Source organism: Balearica regulorum, chromosome 2, assembly GCF_011004875.1.
Source record: "Balearica regulorum gibbericeps isolate bBalReg1 chromosome 2, bBalReg1.pri, whole genome shotgun sequence".
NCBI lineage: Eukaryota > Metazoa > Chordata > Aves > Gruiformes > Gruidae > Balearica > Balearica regulorum.
This window is the reverse complement of record NC_046185.1, coordinates 92344734-92361588: the sequence shown is the minus strand read 5'-3', so window position 1 is coordinate 92361588 and position 16855 is coordinate 92344734. Positions and strand designations below refer to the sequence as shown.

Sequence of the window (16855 nt, the reverse complement as noted above, 5' to 3'; positions counted from 1 at the left end):
GAACCAGCTGCAGGATGGTCATTCTAGTCAGAGGGTTTTGAAATGGATTTTTTCCATGTAAGAACAAACCCACAACTTTCTGTTTATTTTCCAAGGCCAAAATAGTACTGAAAGGTGTTTTGGTCTGCCAAAATGCAGAAGTATGTTCCTGGAGTCCAAGGACTGGTGTGGTTTAGAGCTTGTACTTGTTAAAAGCACAGCCACATCTATTTCTGTACCGAGGTGAGGCCAAAGTTTTTTACCTGAAGTCAAACTGTAGGGTCTACAGCATACATGTGAAGAGGGGGAGAAGGGCTCTGAAAGGAAAGCATGTTTTGCTAAAATTTTGTTTTGATGAAAATATTCAGAGCAGTAGTGTTGAGGTGAATTAGAGGTCTGGTGGGCAGAGGAAGAGATTTGAAGAACAGTCAGGAATTACATATTTGCTGGCCTGTAAGTCAGACCCCAGAGTATTCAGATATTCAGAAATGGATTTTAACCAGCCACTAGGATTTAAAGGATGACTGAGGGTCACCTTTAATTTTCATTCTCCCCAGGTCATGGCAACAAGGCCCATGGTACATGCACAGGCCATTCTCATAGATCTTCCATACCTACCTTTTTACTATGGCAGGTGAATAAACTACAGAATCTGTCTGCAGAAACATTCATGGTCTGTTAGACAATCATAATGCACAATATCAAATATAATTCAATTGTAAAAAGCTATTACTCTTTAGTGAATAATAGACTTGATGAGCAGTAAAGAAACAAACCTGGCATCTATAAAGGCCATAGGAGTGGATAATAGAAATCCCAAATTTGTACATATTAACTCACAGAGCATACAGCAGTAGGTGCACCCTCTGTGAAAGGGAAAGGCAGCTACTTTACCCTTAACAGTGTGTTTTGTTTTGTTGAAATGCAGGCATGTACATGCAGAGCCTGATAATTGGGGTGGCTTTCAGTTTCCCAACTCAGAATGAGCTTTTCATCTGACGATGTTATAGCAGTGATGAGGATGAGAAAAATCTAAAGACAGTGAGCAGCTTTCCTCTCACCTTGTTCAATGTTCCTTATACTTATAGCTGTAACTTTTACTTTATCCTATCAAACTGTTACTACCCTAGGGCACAGGCTTTGTGTGGAAAGAGCTGTAGTGTGTCTTTTCTTATTCTCCCATTTTCACACACTCACATTAGAGTTCCAGCTACTGGTCAGCAGGTGCTCAAACACGCCTTTCGGGCTTTCATCAAGAGCTTTCCTGGGCACCCACACTCCTATATATGTTCTGCTTCAATGTGTTTGTCCTGGTTGGACATCTGTGGAGCACGCACATGAAGGACACAGAGGGCCAGCTCTTTCCCTAATGTCCAAGATTTTCTAAATAAACATTTTGTTGCACAAGCTTCTCTAGAAGAAGGCATGTAGATGTTTCTGGTATGTTCTCCCTGCCAATATATTTTCCTTCTTTGTACACTCTACATTTCATACCTCTGCAACACCACGATCACCACAACAGTTCTCCACACAGGTAAGCTGGTTGAACATCTGATAACTGCTCAGTTTCTGAATTAGGCTAGCTACCCTAGTGTAAAAAGCTACTTTGTCAAGGCAAGTGAAATAGTTTAATACACCCAAAGTAAATGAGATCATGGAAGAGAGCGAGTTTGGTTCTGCTAGTACTCATGGATGGGGCAGTACAACTTTTCCAGAGAGAAGTCTTCACTACACACCCTTGGGTTTGTTTTGTATTTTTTTCTACACTGAATGTTAGTGCAAAAGTGTTGCAAAAGCAGCTTGGGAGCAGCTGAAAATTTTGATCAGAATGGGCTACCATATGCAGTCATTAGCAGTCAAGTGCTCTTTTGTAACTTGGCCTAGTTAGGGCATTAGACTTGGGGAAATCAGATGCTTCTTCTGAAATTCAAAAGCTAAGAGTGTAGTACTGTAAAGCAAGACATACTGGTTAAAATCTGCTCCATATCCATGTCTGTGCCAAGAAAGAGGTCAGCAAGGATTCTACTGTCCTTTGTGCCTAAACCAGTTCATGGTGTTTGCCCCTCTTCTCCAGTGTTGGTATAATCGAGGAAATACTAAGCAGCAGAAAAAAACAGCTCTTTCCAGCATTTTGCTCTTCAGATTTTCACATTTAATTTCCTATGGTTGCTCAGCAACTATTGTGCAATGCTTGGGGGTAATGTTTGCTTATGCTTTGGATGGCCTGTCCATCTGCACTATGCTCAGCAGAGGCTATACTGGCATCTTTCAATCACCTTAAATGAACTGAGATGTGGCCAAAGAAGCTTACAGGATTTCAGATGCTTTTTATTCAGTCATGGTATTTGCCGTGCTAGAGATGATCTGCTCTGTGTGGTGCACATACAGTCTGAGGCAGACTGTCATTGGTATAGGTGCTAGCACTTTAAAGACAACCAGCGCATTTTATTAAACCTCTCAGAGAGTCAGTGTGTCAGGCTGGCAGTAAAGTTAATGCCTAACGTGTCCTTTCCCCTTCAGAGCTCATAGTAGCTGGTATGTCAATGTGTATTGTGTTAGCACAGCAACCCAAGGTAGAAGGAGGCCAAGCACATCCACCGGTCCTCTATGGCCCTTGATTGCTGGTTGGCTCTAGCAATAACTCAATTTGTTATAATAAAGCAGCAGTAAAACAGTGACTTTTGTTCTGTTGCACACGCTTGCCAAAAGAAAGGAAGAGGCTTGTCCAATTGCCACTCCTCAGGTCACCAGATTGCACTCACTTCATGCAACAGTCTCATGCTGGTGGTGCTCTCTGGCAAGCAGTGCTGCCCTTTGCCTGGTGCACGCAGCTGCTGAGTAGCTCATCTGTGCAGCCTCTGAAGGGACCTTTCTTCTTTTTCTTTATAGTATTAGATCCAATAAATGGCATTTGAAGTGATACCTTACAGAGTCTGAGTGCCTTTCTTACTGGGATCATAAGGAACCACGACATCCTGGTATAAAACCTTCTATCAGCTATAGTTTGAAGGAAATCAGCATTAGTCTTCATATGTGTGGTGGGCTGACCCTGGCTGGGGGCCAGGTGCCCACCAGAGCCACTCTATCACTCCCCTTGTTCACTGGACAGGGGAGAAAAAATATAACGAAAAGCTTGTGAGTCGAGATAAGGACAGGGAGAGATCACTCACTAATTATTGTCACAAGCAAAACAGACTGAACTTAGAGAGGAATTTCATCTAATTTATTACTAAGCAAAACAGAGTACAGGAATGAGAAATAAAATCAAATCTTAAAACACCTCCTCCCACCCCTCCCTTCTTCCCGGGCTCAACTTCACTCCCGGCTTCAACCTCCACCCCCCTCAGTGGCACAGGGGGACGGGGAATGGGGTCAGTTGATCACACGTTGTTTCTGCCGCTTCTTCATCCTCAGGAGGAGGACTCCTCTCATTGTTCCCCTGCTCCAACATGGAGTCCCTCTCACGGGAGACAGTCCTTCATGAACTGCTCCAGCGTGGGTCCCTTCCACAGGGTGCAGACCTTCAGGAGCAGACTGCTCCAGCATGGGTCCCCCACGGGGTAACAAATCCTGTCAGCAAACCTGCTCTGCCGTGGGCTCCTCTCTCCACGGGGCCACAGGTCCTGCCAGGAGCTTGCTCCAGCGTGGGCTTCCCATGGGCCACAGCCTCCATTGGGTGTCTCCACCTGCTCCGGCGTTGGGTCCTCCACGGGCTGCAGGTGGAATCTCTACACCCCCTCATCCTTCCTCCATGGGCTGCAGGGGGACAGCCTGCCTCACCATGGTCTTCACCACGGGCTGCAGGGGGATCTCTGTTCCGGGGCCTGGAGCACCTCCTGCCCCTCCTTCTGCACTGACCTGGGTGTCTGCAGAGTTTCTCACATCTTCTCACTCCTCTCTCTGGCTGCAAAAGCTCTCCCTAACTGGTGTTTTTTCTTCCCTTCTTAAATATGTTATCACAGAGGCACTGATGGGTTCGGCCTTGGCCAGCGATGGGTCCATCTTGGAGCTGGCTGGCATTGGCTCTATCAGACACAGGGGAAGCTTCTGGCACCTTGTCACAGAAGCCACCCCTGTAGCCCGCCCCGGCTACCAAAACTTTGCTACACAAACCCAACACAATATGGGAAAAAAGTATTTCTCAAAACTGCTCTCTTCAGCTTTTTCAGTGACAACCCAAAAATCTTCCTCTGCTCTTCTTGTCCATCCGTTGCAAATCTTTTGAAGATATAATAACAATTATGTTATACATAGATACTAAGAAATACTTTAAAGGAAAGCAAAATATCAGAGAAAACTGAGGAGAACTGCAGCCATCAGAGAGATTAGAGTCCAGTGGAAAGGTGAATATGTAAATTGAGAGTTACTCAGTAATCAGACCATGGAAAGACACAGATCTCTCTACTGTGGGACAAATGGGCATTATCTTTCCATGGATGCTCATGCAAATAGTATTTGACTTCTTTTGCTTTGCTTTTTGGCAGTGTACATATTTGTAGGCTGTGAGGTATGCCAGCGTGGTTCAGCAGGCTGTGCAGCAACACTCAGCATCAAGCCTGTCCCTGGGGAAGAGGTAGTGGCATCCCCTTCAGCATTGTGTCTTCTCCAGGCACCATTTGGAGGCTCTGGCTTTTCTCTGCGCTGCAGGCTCTGTTGTTTGGCATTGCACATTTACAGTCTACAGTTCCACACAGGAGAAGCATTTGATGCCAGAGTAGAAGGTTTCTTTTTAAGTAAACCTCTCTGATTTTGCAGGAGCACTGCCCTCTACACTAGGAGCTGCTACCACTACAACTAGCAGCAGGAGGCTACTTTCCAGCTCCTGGTTGTTTTCACCAGATTTTTAATATGTTTTATAAATTAAGATGTCAATTAGAACAAAGGTTATATGAAGATAATATATATTTTTTTTTATTTATACTATATTTTGTTCTTGGTTTCAAAATTATCTAGATATCCCTGGAGCAAGTTTTAAAAAAATAATACAAAGATCATAAGTGACTGCTTCTGCTGTAGTAAGCTAAGTGACAATCCTTGTTTCAGCCACACCTTCTCTTTTGCTCACACACAGAATTCGTTTTCCTCTTGTGAGACTCGTGCTCTTCAGGATAATATTTTACAGCACTTGCCTTTATTGTATATGCTATTAATTGTTTTTCTTTCACATTTTATCTGAAAATATATAGGTCTGATTGTGCAAGCTAATACATTCTAACACTGTTCATTTCAGGTTTTTTTTTAAACGTAAGTAATTTGTATTTGAGACAAACCAGGTATACACAAAATACCGATGACAGTCATTGAAAAACATGCATAGCTATTTTTTGCATACTCTATTCATCAGAAGAGCCCACAGCCTGTTTGATGTTCTCTTCTTTTACCAGGTAATTGATATGAAAATTGTGCCTCTACTGGTAATTTTACTATTTCAGGCTGTGTTTCATACTGAATTGCAGCCATATGAGACAGCTCCACAGACTATCATGAGTCTGCTTTATTTAGCAATTGATTTTGTGTTGAGTAATGTAATTTACTGTAGTCTTTCCTGCATATCTCAGCACTTGGAAGAGTCCTTTGAAACCGCAGTTCTGAAATGGCGCTAGTGTGCTCCCAGCATTTACCTTCTTCCCCTCAGTGAGCAACAGGAAAAGGAGAGTGAATTATCAAAGAGGTGGAATATTTTTCCTTTAAAAGCAAGGATTTTCAGCATTGCCTGCTGCCAAACCGGGCAGGCTGCTTTCTTCTCTGAAACCCCTTGCTATACTTTCCCACCACCTGCTCCACAACATCCAGGAGGTTGTTTAGGTAACTAGGTCATCAGCAAGCAAATTAACTTTACCACAGATTTTTCTCTTGATTTACATCCCAGAGAACTCATCATCAAGGCAGGCAACTAATAGTGGTGGTGTAGGGGAGGGAGCAGAAACACATGTAAGGAAGGAGACGAGGGGAGAAGCATCCTCCTCCTCAATGGCATTAGACTGGCTCAACCATGTCTGAAAAACACACTGTTAATTCCCTGGTAAAATCAAACGCAAGAGAGAAGCTCTAAGTGAGGTTCAGGGTTTACCTATCCTAATAACGAGTTTTCCGGTGCCTAAACTTAGCATGATGAACATTTAAAAATGGGAAGTAGACTTCAGCGTCACTTACATTTTTTAAAGGATTACCATTATTTTTACTTGCTATACGGACTTGCTGTCCACTTAATCCTGTGGACTACTACATTCTGTATTTAGTTTGCAGTGGTTTTATTATGTTAAATGGAACAAATACAAGGTACCCATCTAGATACCAACACTATAGATTTTTTTTTAATTAGTTTTGTATGCTAATGGGAAATAAAACAGATGGAACAAGAAACTCATGGTATGACAGAGCTGTCTTTTAGAAGTGGGAATGGCTGATCACTGCTTAAAGTTTTATGTGGGAATCAAGTGTCTAATTCACAACCATCCCAGATCAGGCCTTGTCAGAAAAGGCCTTCCATTATTCTGGAGCCCTGTTTTTGTCACATGGAAGTTTATGAAGAAGTTGGAAAACTTTCTAGCACATACAGAGTTTCTCACAGAAAAAAATAACCAATAGGTCTGCCCTGCTTGAGAACAAGCAAAGTTACACCAAAAAAGTCTTCTGTTTTCTCTGCTCTCTGAGAACAAATTCCAAGAGTTCCAGCTGGAACCATGACCCCAAATCAACATTTAAAAGGGGCAGGTTCCACAGAAATACTTTGCTACTCCCATACAAAATGGCATTTTCCTTGTCACATATACAGAGGTTGGGTAGGTAAAGCTAAAAGAGACTGAGTACCTGAGTTTATCCTTTTAATGCAGATCCCCATCCTCCTGTCTTCTTCATGTGGGAGAATGTATCACTCATCTTTAGGACACTAAAATCATGGCTTTATTGGAGGCATACTACATTAGGAAAGGCTCAAAATAAGGTTTTCTGTGCAGATGTCTCTAGAGGCCTACAGCTCTTTGGCAAATATCGCATAGTGTATTTTAAGGTAGATGCCATTTTAATGAGGCTTCCTAAAAGTAAAACATGCCTGAAGTTGATGTTAGAAAGGAAATAGTTGAGGTTTTTAGGTTTTTATCTCTAATTTAGCCTTTATCAGATAGCTGTTTTACAGCAAATTAACATATTAGGATAAAGCCTAGCAAAAGTGTGTTCGTCTTTTGTTCTCAGTGCTTGCAAACGGGGATGTTAGTGGGGAGAAAGATCTAATTTCCAAAATAACCTCCACTTAAGGGGAGGAATATCTTCCAAAGAAGAGAATGGTGTTGGTTGGGTTGTGTCTGATAAGGAAGAGAAATGGATGGTCAGCTTTGAACTCGTAAGAAACTGGGCGACACAGAGGCACTGCAACAAGCCCCATGGCACTAACTGCTTCAGTCCCCTCTTCATTGACTTCCAGGAATGACTTCTGGATGGCCTTGGACACAACCAAACCATCTTTTCTTGAGATTCCTGACAAATCAGCTTTTCCCCAGTCAAAAACATTCATCATTCCCATCTCCTGGAGAGTTTTGTTGAGAACATAACTTTCCTCCATCTTGAACTGAGGCAGGTACACCTTCACTCTCAGCTGCTGCATTCGATCCAAGCTGGTCCATCCTGCTACTTTTTCATATGTGAGGGTGTGTTCAAGCTGTAAGGAGGTATTGATAATAATGATTGACACCATAATGAACGGAAGGAAAAGATAATAAGGTTCAATTTTTCCCGCTTGTCTTCTGACCACACACTGGAGCAATGTTAAAGTACTGCTCTGTTTACAGTCCCTTACATATGCTACTAGAGAGAAAATGAGGTATTACCTGTTCTAGACCAGTAAAGTCTTCACAAACAACTTCAGGAAGAAGAATGAACATGCTCAGTTCATTATCAAAGTACGGGAGCTCTATCACTTTCATTTTCAGTTCCTCTATGATGGCCATGTTAAAATAACCTTCTTGAAACATCATCTGCACTGTCTTTCTCTCATTCTAGAACACATGAAACATATTAAACAGAAAATACACAAATTATCACCATGGGTTTAATTGGTTCCAGTATTGAGATTCAAGTTCAGTCCAGAAACATTGTTTACACTGTTCATGGGTTTAATGGACTTGTAGCTCCAATGAAGTTATCCATTTTATAAGCATAAAACCTACTTTTCCATTTCTAGCAGTGCCATATTACTTTACTCAGAACTCCTTCATTACATCCTTCTTTTTTCTGGCATCTCAGATAAGGAAACTGGTGCATCTGATGCAACCATGAATCTGAATTCTTTATGAATAATGTATACATCCTCCTGAGATAATTTGTCTTTCATTCATTTTTTTTCCTGAAAACAAACACTATTCTGTTGGTAAATAGTAGCAGAGGAACAGAATCCTCAATTTCAGACCCAAAAGCAGACTATTTTTGAAAACGCATCATTAGTTGCAAAATCCCCAACAAAGTTATTGCATGTGCTCAATGACAACCAGGATCTCAGCTCCACGAGACCCACTTCTGATGTGAATTAATAGAAACAGTTGCATATTTGGTTATCAAATGGGAAAGAATATCATAGAATCACAGAAGGGTTTGGGTTGGAAGGGACCTCAAAGATCATCTAGTTCCAACCTCCCTGCCATGGGCAGGGACATCTTCCACTAGAAGATGTAGCTTTCTATTAGCAGAGATAACAGAGAGGAGGAAAGCTCCCATCTGTTGTTAAAAGAGACAGATATCTGATTTCCATCCCCCAGCTGTTTCAGTTCCTGCCCATACTGTACCTTGTTCAGTTGGAAATATGTTTCCTTAGTATCTTCTTTCTTAAATTCTACTGCCCACTTTCCTTTAAAATATATAGCATTGACCAGGACAAGTACAGTAGAGGGATCAATAAATCCAGCAGCAAATAGGTCTTTGATTTTACCTTTTAAAATAATGAATTAGGAAGAATTATTACTTTATTCAGGCAATCAGCTGCATTTGACTATTAATAATTATTTCTGTAAATCTGAAAAGTAGTATAATGCTATCAGACAAATAACAAAAAGTTATGTAGAGCTTTTGAAGCCAGAAACTCAAGGCATTTTCATGCTTCTGTGTACATTTATTTTCTTTTGAGCAAAAAAATGCTGTAAGTGTTTAACATATAAAAATATCGCTATCTTTGGAAAGAAAAAAGGGAGACTGAAATTCAGACACAATATTCCTAACTGGTTCAATTGGAAACCAAACAACCTGCACATTTTCTTCTTTACCTTTTGTCTCATTTTCCACCCAGAAGTTAATCTTCTCTCTGGCTTCTTCTTCAGTGTATTTAAAATTGACTGGTTCCAGTTCTGCTCGATAGAATTTCTTTGTGGAATCCAAGTATTGCTGTAAAGTACAAATGACAGAAGATTATAGCAACATGATGATTTTTATAAGACAGATAATTTCATGACTTCAGGATAATTCCATGTAGTAGATCAGCAAGAAAGAAATGAGTAAAAAGGTACATATAAGAAATTCATTGAAATAATGCAAGCCTTCAATTTTAGAGAGAGATTTTTTGTAAAAAACATATTTGCAAATATATTTTTCTGTATTTTCAAGCTGTACTGAGCAGCAGAAATGTGTCAGCAGAGCAAAAAAATATCTAAGATCAAAACCTGATACCTTTCTTTAAGCTTATATATCATTGTTATGCTTCCTGTCTTCCCCCAAACACCAAACGAAGAAGGTTGCCTTATTTTGAACAAATAACTGTGATTGATAATATCACAGTGAGGGATGTGGGGGGAGGGTGGGTGTATATGTGTGTGGTTTACTCTGTGTAGATACACACACTGTAAAACTTACAACTTGTATTAAGTATAAAGCTTTTCCAGGCTGCTGGTTAACCTTTTACTGTCTCTGAAAATCTCTCTTTACCTAGAATGCAAAGTTTTGGAAGCAAGATGAAATCTTGACTTGAAAAGAGAAAGGTGGTTACAGAGATAAACCAGCGCTGTTTCTAGCAATATTCTTACAAACACCTTAGGTCTGGTTTCCTGAGGAAATTATTTGTATGCATTTGCATTGCCTGGGCTGTCAGTGTTCCACAGGCACATTCTGAGATGGTCAATTTTAGACTAATTGACAAAAACCTCAAAGATGCTACTTTCTTCTAAGCTTTGTTTGAAAAGGCAGCAGGAATCAGTCCCGTATCTGCATAGACTCTGATGGACAGGTGGAAGAGTGAGTACAATCCTTTTATTAGAAACAGAGAAGACACTGGGGGAGAAAAAAATCTTCTGCTGGTCACAGAGCTTTGTTCCTTGGACAGAAATGATGCAGCAAGCGCCAGCTCTGTTAGGCACCGAGTGTGCATGGCAAGGATATGCCAGTGCTCTGCTCTTCCCCACATCTAACCGCTGGGCAACTGAGATGGAAAAGCTCCCTGACTGCAAGAGCTGTGGAGTGCAGTCACTTGGCAGCACACCCTGGCAGCGCCGTTGTGTTTCATTTCCCTTTGTACGTTACGATGGAAGAAATTGAGCTGAGCTCATAACTCCCAGGAGCTGTTAAAATGGACACCACAGCCACTTACCTGGAAGAACGGGTAAGTAATTTCTCCAAAGAGCCTGTTGGCAATGGTGAGAGAGCAGCCTGGTCTGGGTTCACTGACTGCAGCCAACAGAGCCTGGAACTGGGAATGGACTCCTCCAACTTCTTCACACTTCAAACAGGAAAACAGAAGTTTCATGGCAGGCTTGAGCTTTCCTGTGCAAAGCTGGACCTGAGGGTGAATGGCAGCCTCTCTCTGTACGAGAAGCCTGACTCCACACAGTTGATATGGGCATTGAAATAAATGCACCGGGACACCACCTCCAACTCACCCTGTACCATATGTAAGAATGACAAAACAATTCCCCTTCAGGCCCGCACTAGTCCACCTCCAAATCACACTGTATCCTACAGTGATGGCTCTGTACACACTAAGCAAAATTCTGCTGGTTTAGAGCCTGGGAGGAGCAAGCTCCAAGGTGCCTTTGGCATGCTCTGTAGACAAACTTTTGCAGGTGGCAATTTAAGCACTTATCACATTTTAGATTGGTACTGCTGTTTTGGTTAGAAACCTCTAATGGGAAGGCTTAGCTGTTGAAACGTGCGATCTCACAAGGCCTCTTGAACAACTAATAAAAGAACAGTAATAAGCAGGTCTGCAAACCTAGTCAGAGAGGCTGGTCAGCCTTGCCGTGCTTTCTGATTAAGGGATTGTTTGCGAGGAAAAGGGCTGACAAACCGGCACCTATTGCTTCATCTCAGAGCTGCAACTGTGTCTTACCTTCTCAGGAGGGTATCTGTTTCCCTGGCTTGTACTGCTCAAAACTTCACTGAAATGAAATACCTGCAATGTAAATGTTGGGTGAATGCAGCTGAGTGACAGTACCTCAAAGCTGAAACAGAGAGTTACAAGTCTATCCCAAAACATAGCCAGACACAGTCAATGGGGAAAATCCTGTTTGCCCTTTATCATGAGATCCTTGCAAGTGAACAAGAAGGTTTTGTAGAGGGTGATCTCGTGAAATGTTTGAAATCTTTCTTCTTAAGAAAGAAGACTTTGGGTATCCAGAGAAAGCAGAAGACCATATCAAAGGGAACCACCATTTCTGAGCCCTCGAGAGTGAAGGGATACCTCCAAAACACTTTCTTTAGCACTGATGTATTAATTGAACAATCAATTACTGTAACAGTGTTTAGTCTGAAAAAGTTTGGTATTAGGAATAGCATAAAAAAGGGTATTTTTAAAGGGCACTCTGTGTACATCACTTGGATGCTTAGGAACTATATCAGATGGTACTATCAGCGTCTTGGCTCATATCCTGCCACCGTCCCCTTTTTAGAGCAAAGGAAACCCACCTTCTCAATTTCTTTGAGTGTGTTGCCCCTGGCTCCGAGGACAACCATCCCAAAGGCAGCTGAGAGACTTAGCGGGGAGAAGAAGATATTTTCATTTCTTTTTCTTTTGCTCAGCTCTCTGAAAAAGTCAAGACAGAACTTGGCATTGGCTGCACTGAGAGAGCACATTGTGGTGCTGCGATTGCCTGCAACAAGGGAAACAAAGATTTAGGCTTCTCATCCTTATGGTTGCTAAGCTTAGATGCCTTGGTAGAGCACGGTAAGGTTTTCTGCAGTAGCATGGCTGAAGGGTTCAGCACTTCATGGAAGAGTCCTGATGCACCACATCTGGGATTTCACAGTGAATCTGAAAACCAGCACCTTGAATGGCAGGGGAAATACATTTTCAGAAACAGTATTCTGAGTTCAGCTGTTTCTCCAGCTCAAGCAATAGCTATGGCTTTGTCACGTAGCCCTAACTTTGTCCTAACCACAGTCCCAGCTCACCTTATGTCCTGATCTTTCTTGTCTCAAGTCCTCTAGGCATAGCACTTATTAATCACACCCCTTGATTATACCTCACTCTCTGTCTGTGTCTTTAAAAAGTTTGGGTGTATTAATCAGCTGTGCCTCACATACTGTGTCCTTCTAAGGCTGGTTGCTTAACAAACATCTGACAGAAAACTGAACTACAGATAGGCTCATTTAGCAAGATTTTCAACAAAAGCACATTGTGTATTAGTGGAAAATTCCAGTCATATTTTTTATTTTAACTACAGCTTTAACACTTTTCCCAGATATACTTTAGTGGTGATCACACTTATTACTAGTAGGTGATCTTGAATGTTCTGCAAAATTCTTCACATCCTACACCTAGGACAGAATTCCTTTCTTATGAAGGCATTTTCCCAGTGTCTTCATCCAGTAAAGTGATGTAGAGGAATCTGGTCCCTTTTAGAAAGTCAGTTCAGTATTTTAGAGTTTCCACTATTCTAAGTCACTTTTGTTCTTACTGAGTCTGAATAATTTTCTCCACAGATGTAGAAGATACCTTTACCCCATTACACAAGAAGAATTAAATTATCCATATAAATATTTAAAAGATGGAATGGTGTAGAAAGATTATGCTCTCACAAATTATCAACCTGGGTCATGCAAGAGTGAGAAAAGGTTTGGTTTTAATCTTCTTTAGAAACACACTTGGTAAAGCTATTGTACAAGTTAAGCACAGCTTCATCACACAGCCCATACATTTTAATGCACAGCATCTTGAAAATATTCTCACTTCCTCAAAATATGTTATGTACAGTATATATGTGCTAGGCAGATATGTACATCTGTAATGCACATATCAGTCTTTAGATATTTCATAGTTATGTCATTTGTAATATGAAGGTTAGAATTAAAGGTCAGGGAGATATTTACCTTCTTCTCAGGATTGATGGTGTCAACTTGGCTGCTGAGCTTGATGACAGGGCTTCTGGAGCAATGGGATATAAAGCCATTGCCACTCCCAGTGGCAGCATAATTTTTGCTCATGACGAATCACATTCCTGTCTGTTGCAACCAGTTAGTATAATTAGGGGACCTTTTGTGGAATCTTGAATTTTTCCTTATCCCTAGGAGTTCAAAAAGAAGTCACAATTTTAAATGCATACTGAGATGTAAAAAAATTCTACCTATTTATAAAAAAGAAAGTAAACTCCTAGAAACAAAGGAGGTTTCAGGGGTTTTACCTGTAAAAAAATAAATTCTACAATATTTGATGTGTGTTGCTGTCAGAAGTGGCACCACTGAATGCAAACACATATGGTTTTGAAATAGAAATTAATTTTTTAAACCTGTACAGGTTTCACAGTAGGAAGAGAAAGAAAAATATAAAATACAAAAGTATCTATTTGGCCAATTGTGACATAAGGTAGTGGTTCCAGAGTGGAGGTAGGGGGATTCCCTTTGCTTGCTCCAGTTCTCTGCTTCTGAAGACTTCTCCCTTAAAGATCCCTTCCAGGGAGCTTTCCCTACCTGTTTTCTTCCTCAAGGGGAAATTTTGTCCTTAATGAGCAAGAAGAATTTAGCTATTTGTTCCAGAGTTTGTTGAATATCCATCAGCTTGGACAAACAGTAGCATGCTGTCATTTGCATGACATCATAGAAGAGCGGGCCCAGTGCATGCACAGCACATTGGGTATGCTGCAGCTGAGCACTCTGCAGCTGTTGCAGTGATGCAGCACAGATTGTGTGCATCCGTACCAACCACACAGCACGTGCAGACTAACTCTGGTACGCCTGAGATGCTATGCTTCCTGCAGAGACACTGAAGTTGGGAGCTTCCCATGCATCATCTGCATTTTCTTAGGTTTACCTGATGGAAATATGAGAGCCCTGTTCCCCTCCTGGGGATTTCTGATATTTCTACTATAAGTGGGGAAGGGATTTGTGGCACAAGGGGCAAAACATAGAGAAGTTATCCCTGTCCACATAGTCTTCTTTCAAAACCTTGCATTCTGCAGATGTGTTTACAGGAAAGCTGGACGACTTTTGTCCAGGCAGGCTTTCCACTGATGTGTCAGCTAAGTTTAGTCCAGGACTTCTCATTGCTCCTCATTTTTATCAATGACTCTGAGGATGTCTGGTCCTTGCTTTATATTGCTTCAGCAAGGCATAGGCAGCAGGGACAGAGCAACCTAATTATAAGTTGTAGTATGTTTCTGGGGTTATTTTCCTGAAAAAAAAGTCTTCCTTCACATTTAGATTGATATGATGTGTGGGTGGGCAAGTATTTGCATGAGTGTATGCAAGCACAAACACTTATAACACTGTTTTGTAAGAAGTACTTAGTTATTGCTGCTAACGTATACTTACATATCAACCCAATCAGATGCTAGGCTTCTCTGGTATTTAGGAAGCTCTGAAGGCGGTTTCATACCACTCATAAGATACTCATGAGTTTATTTCTTTTCTGGTTTGAATTTTCTCATATCTTTTTCTCAGAGGAAATAGAAATTTAAAACGTGCTGTTTATTCAAGCCCTGAGGACAAGAGAGTTTGACCTGCACAGATTTTGCCTGAAGGGAAGAAAGCCATGGAGTCTGGTTTTACTTACTTAATGTTGGGGTAAGAAAACTTCCCAGAAAAGTGTTTGGTTTGCTTTCCTGGTTTCTGCTGAGGAAATGGCTGCTCTCCACACAGTCACTTCAAAACCCAGCTCCTGAGCCTGTTCCTCATGTTGTCATCTGAAAGTGGAGGGTGTCCCTGCCTGCAGCAGGGGGTTGGAACTAGATGATCTTTCAGGTCCCTTCCAACCCAAACCATTCTATGATTCTATGATTCTAAACTGCAGAGCAGAACCAGGCAGATGCTGCTCCCTTTCTTGCCATAGTGGGCTGTTCTCTGCATTCTTATTTTTGGCACTAGGTGTAGCATAGTTGGAGGAAAAATGTTCTGGAATATAAGAGCAGAAAGTATGCGAGTAGGACCAGCAAGATGCAACAGCTCTAAGTCAGAGTAGCATTCAGTAATCTCCCAGAACACAAGGGAGATGGTTTTCAAGCAGCAAGACACAATTATGTGTTTCTCATTCAGGAATAGTGGCAATTTTGAATCCAAATTAATATAGAGAATGGAAAATTGTAATCCTGGAGCACAATAAATCGTGGCCTTTAGCCACAAGTCCCCTTAAAATTCATTCTGTGTATGAATCTATCAAGGCAAAGTTCAAGTTGTCTAATATACTAGCAGAGTGAAACACTATACTCCTAGCCCTGTTTAGTTTTCCGATACTTTTGAGCTCTTGTCTTAACTGTCTTAGACAAACAGGTTTCTTTGTTGTTGTTTGTTATTTCTCTATTTCTTTGGTACTTCTGTTCATATTACATTTTGAGTTACCCTGAAGGTTAAGTGTCTCTCCGTTGCTCCATTTGGTGGAGGTTTGTTTCACATGCATCATTTTCTGTCAGTGGTCAAATTATAGCCAATGAAGTAGCTGGACTGGCATTACTTTCCAGAAAGGAACATTTTCTACTGCTCTTCTAGTCTTTTCCTTTGATATTTTCTGCTCTTCTAGGTTAGTATGATGCAGGTTAAAAAGTGGCTTAAACCACTCTGTGTTTTAGAAACACAGGAGTTTTTGTTCAAGTAGATTGAAGGATCTCCTGTGTTGTAAGTTCTGAGGAGACTCAGTACACAAATGCCTGCTGAGAAAGACAAAGCTGTGGCTCATCTTGCCATCAAACAGGGAGCTGGACTAGAGCTAGCAGCACCTCTGTCAGCCCTGTGACTCCCTTCTTGCTCTTGAAGTAATGCAAAGGTTCGTTGCTGGCCAGAGGAAAATGAAGAAGATTGAAGATGGTCATGGTAGTCTCAGAATCAGGAGACTCTCTTTATTCCTTTCCAATGATAAGGATAGGATAAATAACAGGAGGATTTTTTTGAAAGATTACAAAGAAGTAGTTGCTGAGATGCATTGTGTGGAAAGGAAGATGAAGATGTAAACGCACTGCAAGTACAAAAGAAGTGGCAGATTTTATTTCAGATAGACTACCCTGGAGAGAATGCAGATTTCAGAAATAGCCCTTTTAGCTTGTGGTCAGATGCTTGTCATGGTAAAGTTGCTTTCAGGCACAGAGGAGTGGATCACAGACTGAGCTGCTTCTTACCCCTGAAGTTCCCCACATTTAGGAAAGATTGTAAATAGCGCCACATCCTTAGGGACAAGTTTTGTTCAGCACTATTTACCTGTTTGCAGTCATTCTGGCTGAAAGCCTCAAACTTTTTCTTCACTTGCCAGGGACATTTTTATTACTGTTTCTGATGGCCTTGGGGTCAGGACCAAGGGAATGAAGACTTCTCAATATGATTTATAAATCGCAAAGAGTTCTGATGACATGGATGATATAAACATAGGAAAGCCAAAACAAGAAACAAGAGATCCACTTGATGATGTCAATCAGCAGAACACTTCACAGCAAGAAGCAACGACTCACTCTGTGCAGAACAGGCCATCAGCATGTCCCTTGTGATTATT

General features: G+C 41.3%; 1 protein-coding gene across 1 annotated transcript; it reads right to left on the bottom strand.

Annotated features, from left to right (window-relative positions):
- Positions 1-6859: 6859 nt before the first annotated feature.
- LOC104631484 (serpin B4) lies at positions 6860-14812 on the bottom strand. The gene is made up of 9 exons (XM_010313456.2): positions 14695-14812; positions 13258-13451; positions 11854-11971; positions 11279-11341; positions 10541-10669; positions 9228-9345; positions 8754-8896; positions 7803-7970; positions 6860-7633 (listed from the first exon to the last, which is right to left on the bottom strand). The coding sequence occupies exons 2-9, from the start codon at positions 13356-13358 to the stop codon at positions 7229-7231; spliced, it is 1245 nt and encodes a 414-aa protein (XP_010311758.2). The 5' UTR covers positions 13359-13451; positions 14695-14812; the 3' UTR covers positions 6860-7228.
- Between the last annotated feature and the right edge of the window lie 2043 nt (positions 14813-16855).

Excerpts from the sequence above, each read along its gene's own strand:
- LOC104631484 (XM_010313456.2), bottom strand. The coding sequence starts at position 13,358 with ATGCTGCCACTGGGAGTGGCAATGGCTTTATATCCCATTGCTCCAGAA. Across the intron at positions 9,346-10,540 it reads TTACTTACCCGTTCTTCCAG|CAATACTTGGATTCCACAAA; the intron begins GTAAGTGGCTGT and ends TGTACTTTACAG. Across the intron at positions 8,897-9,227 it reads GGTGGAAAATGAGACAAAAG|GTAAAATCAAAGACCTATTT; the intron begins GTAAAGAAGAAA and ends TTATTTTAAAAG.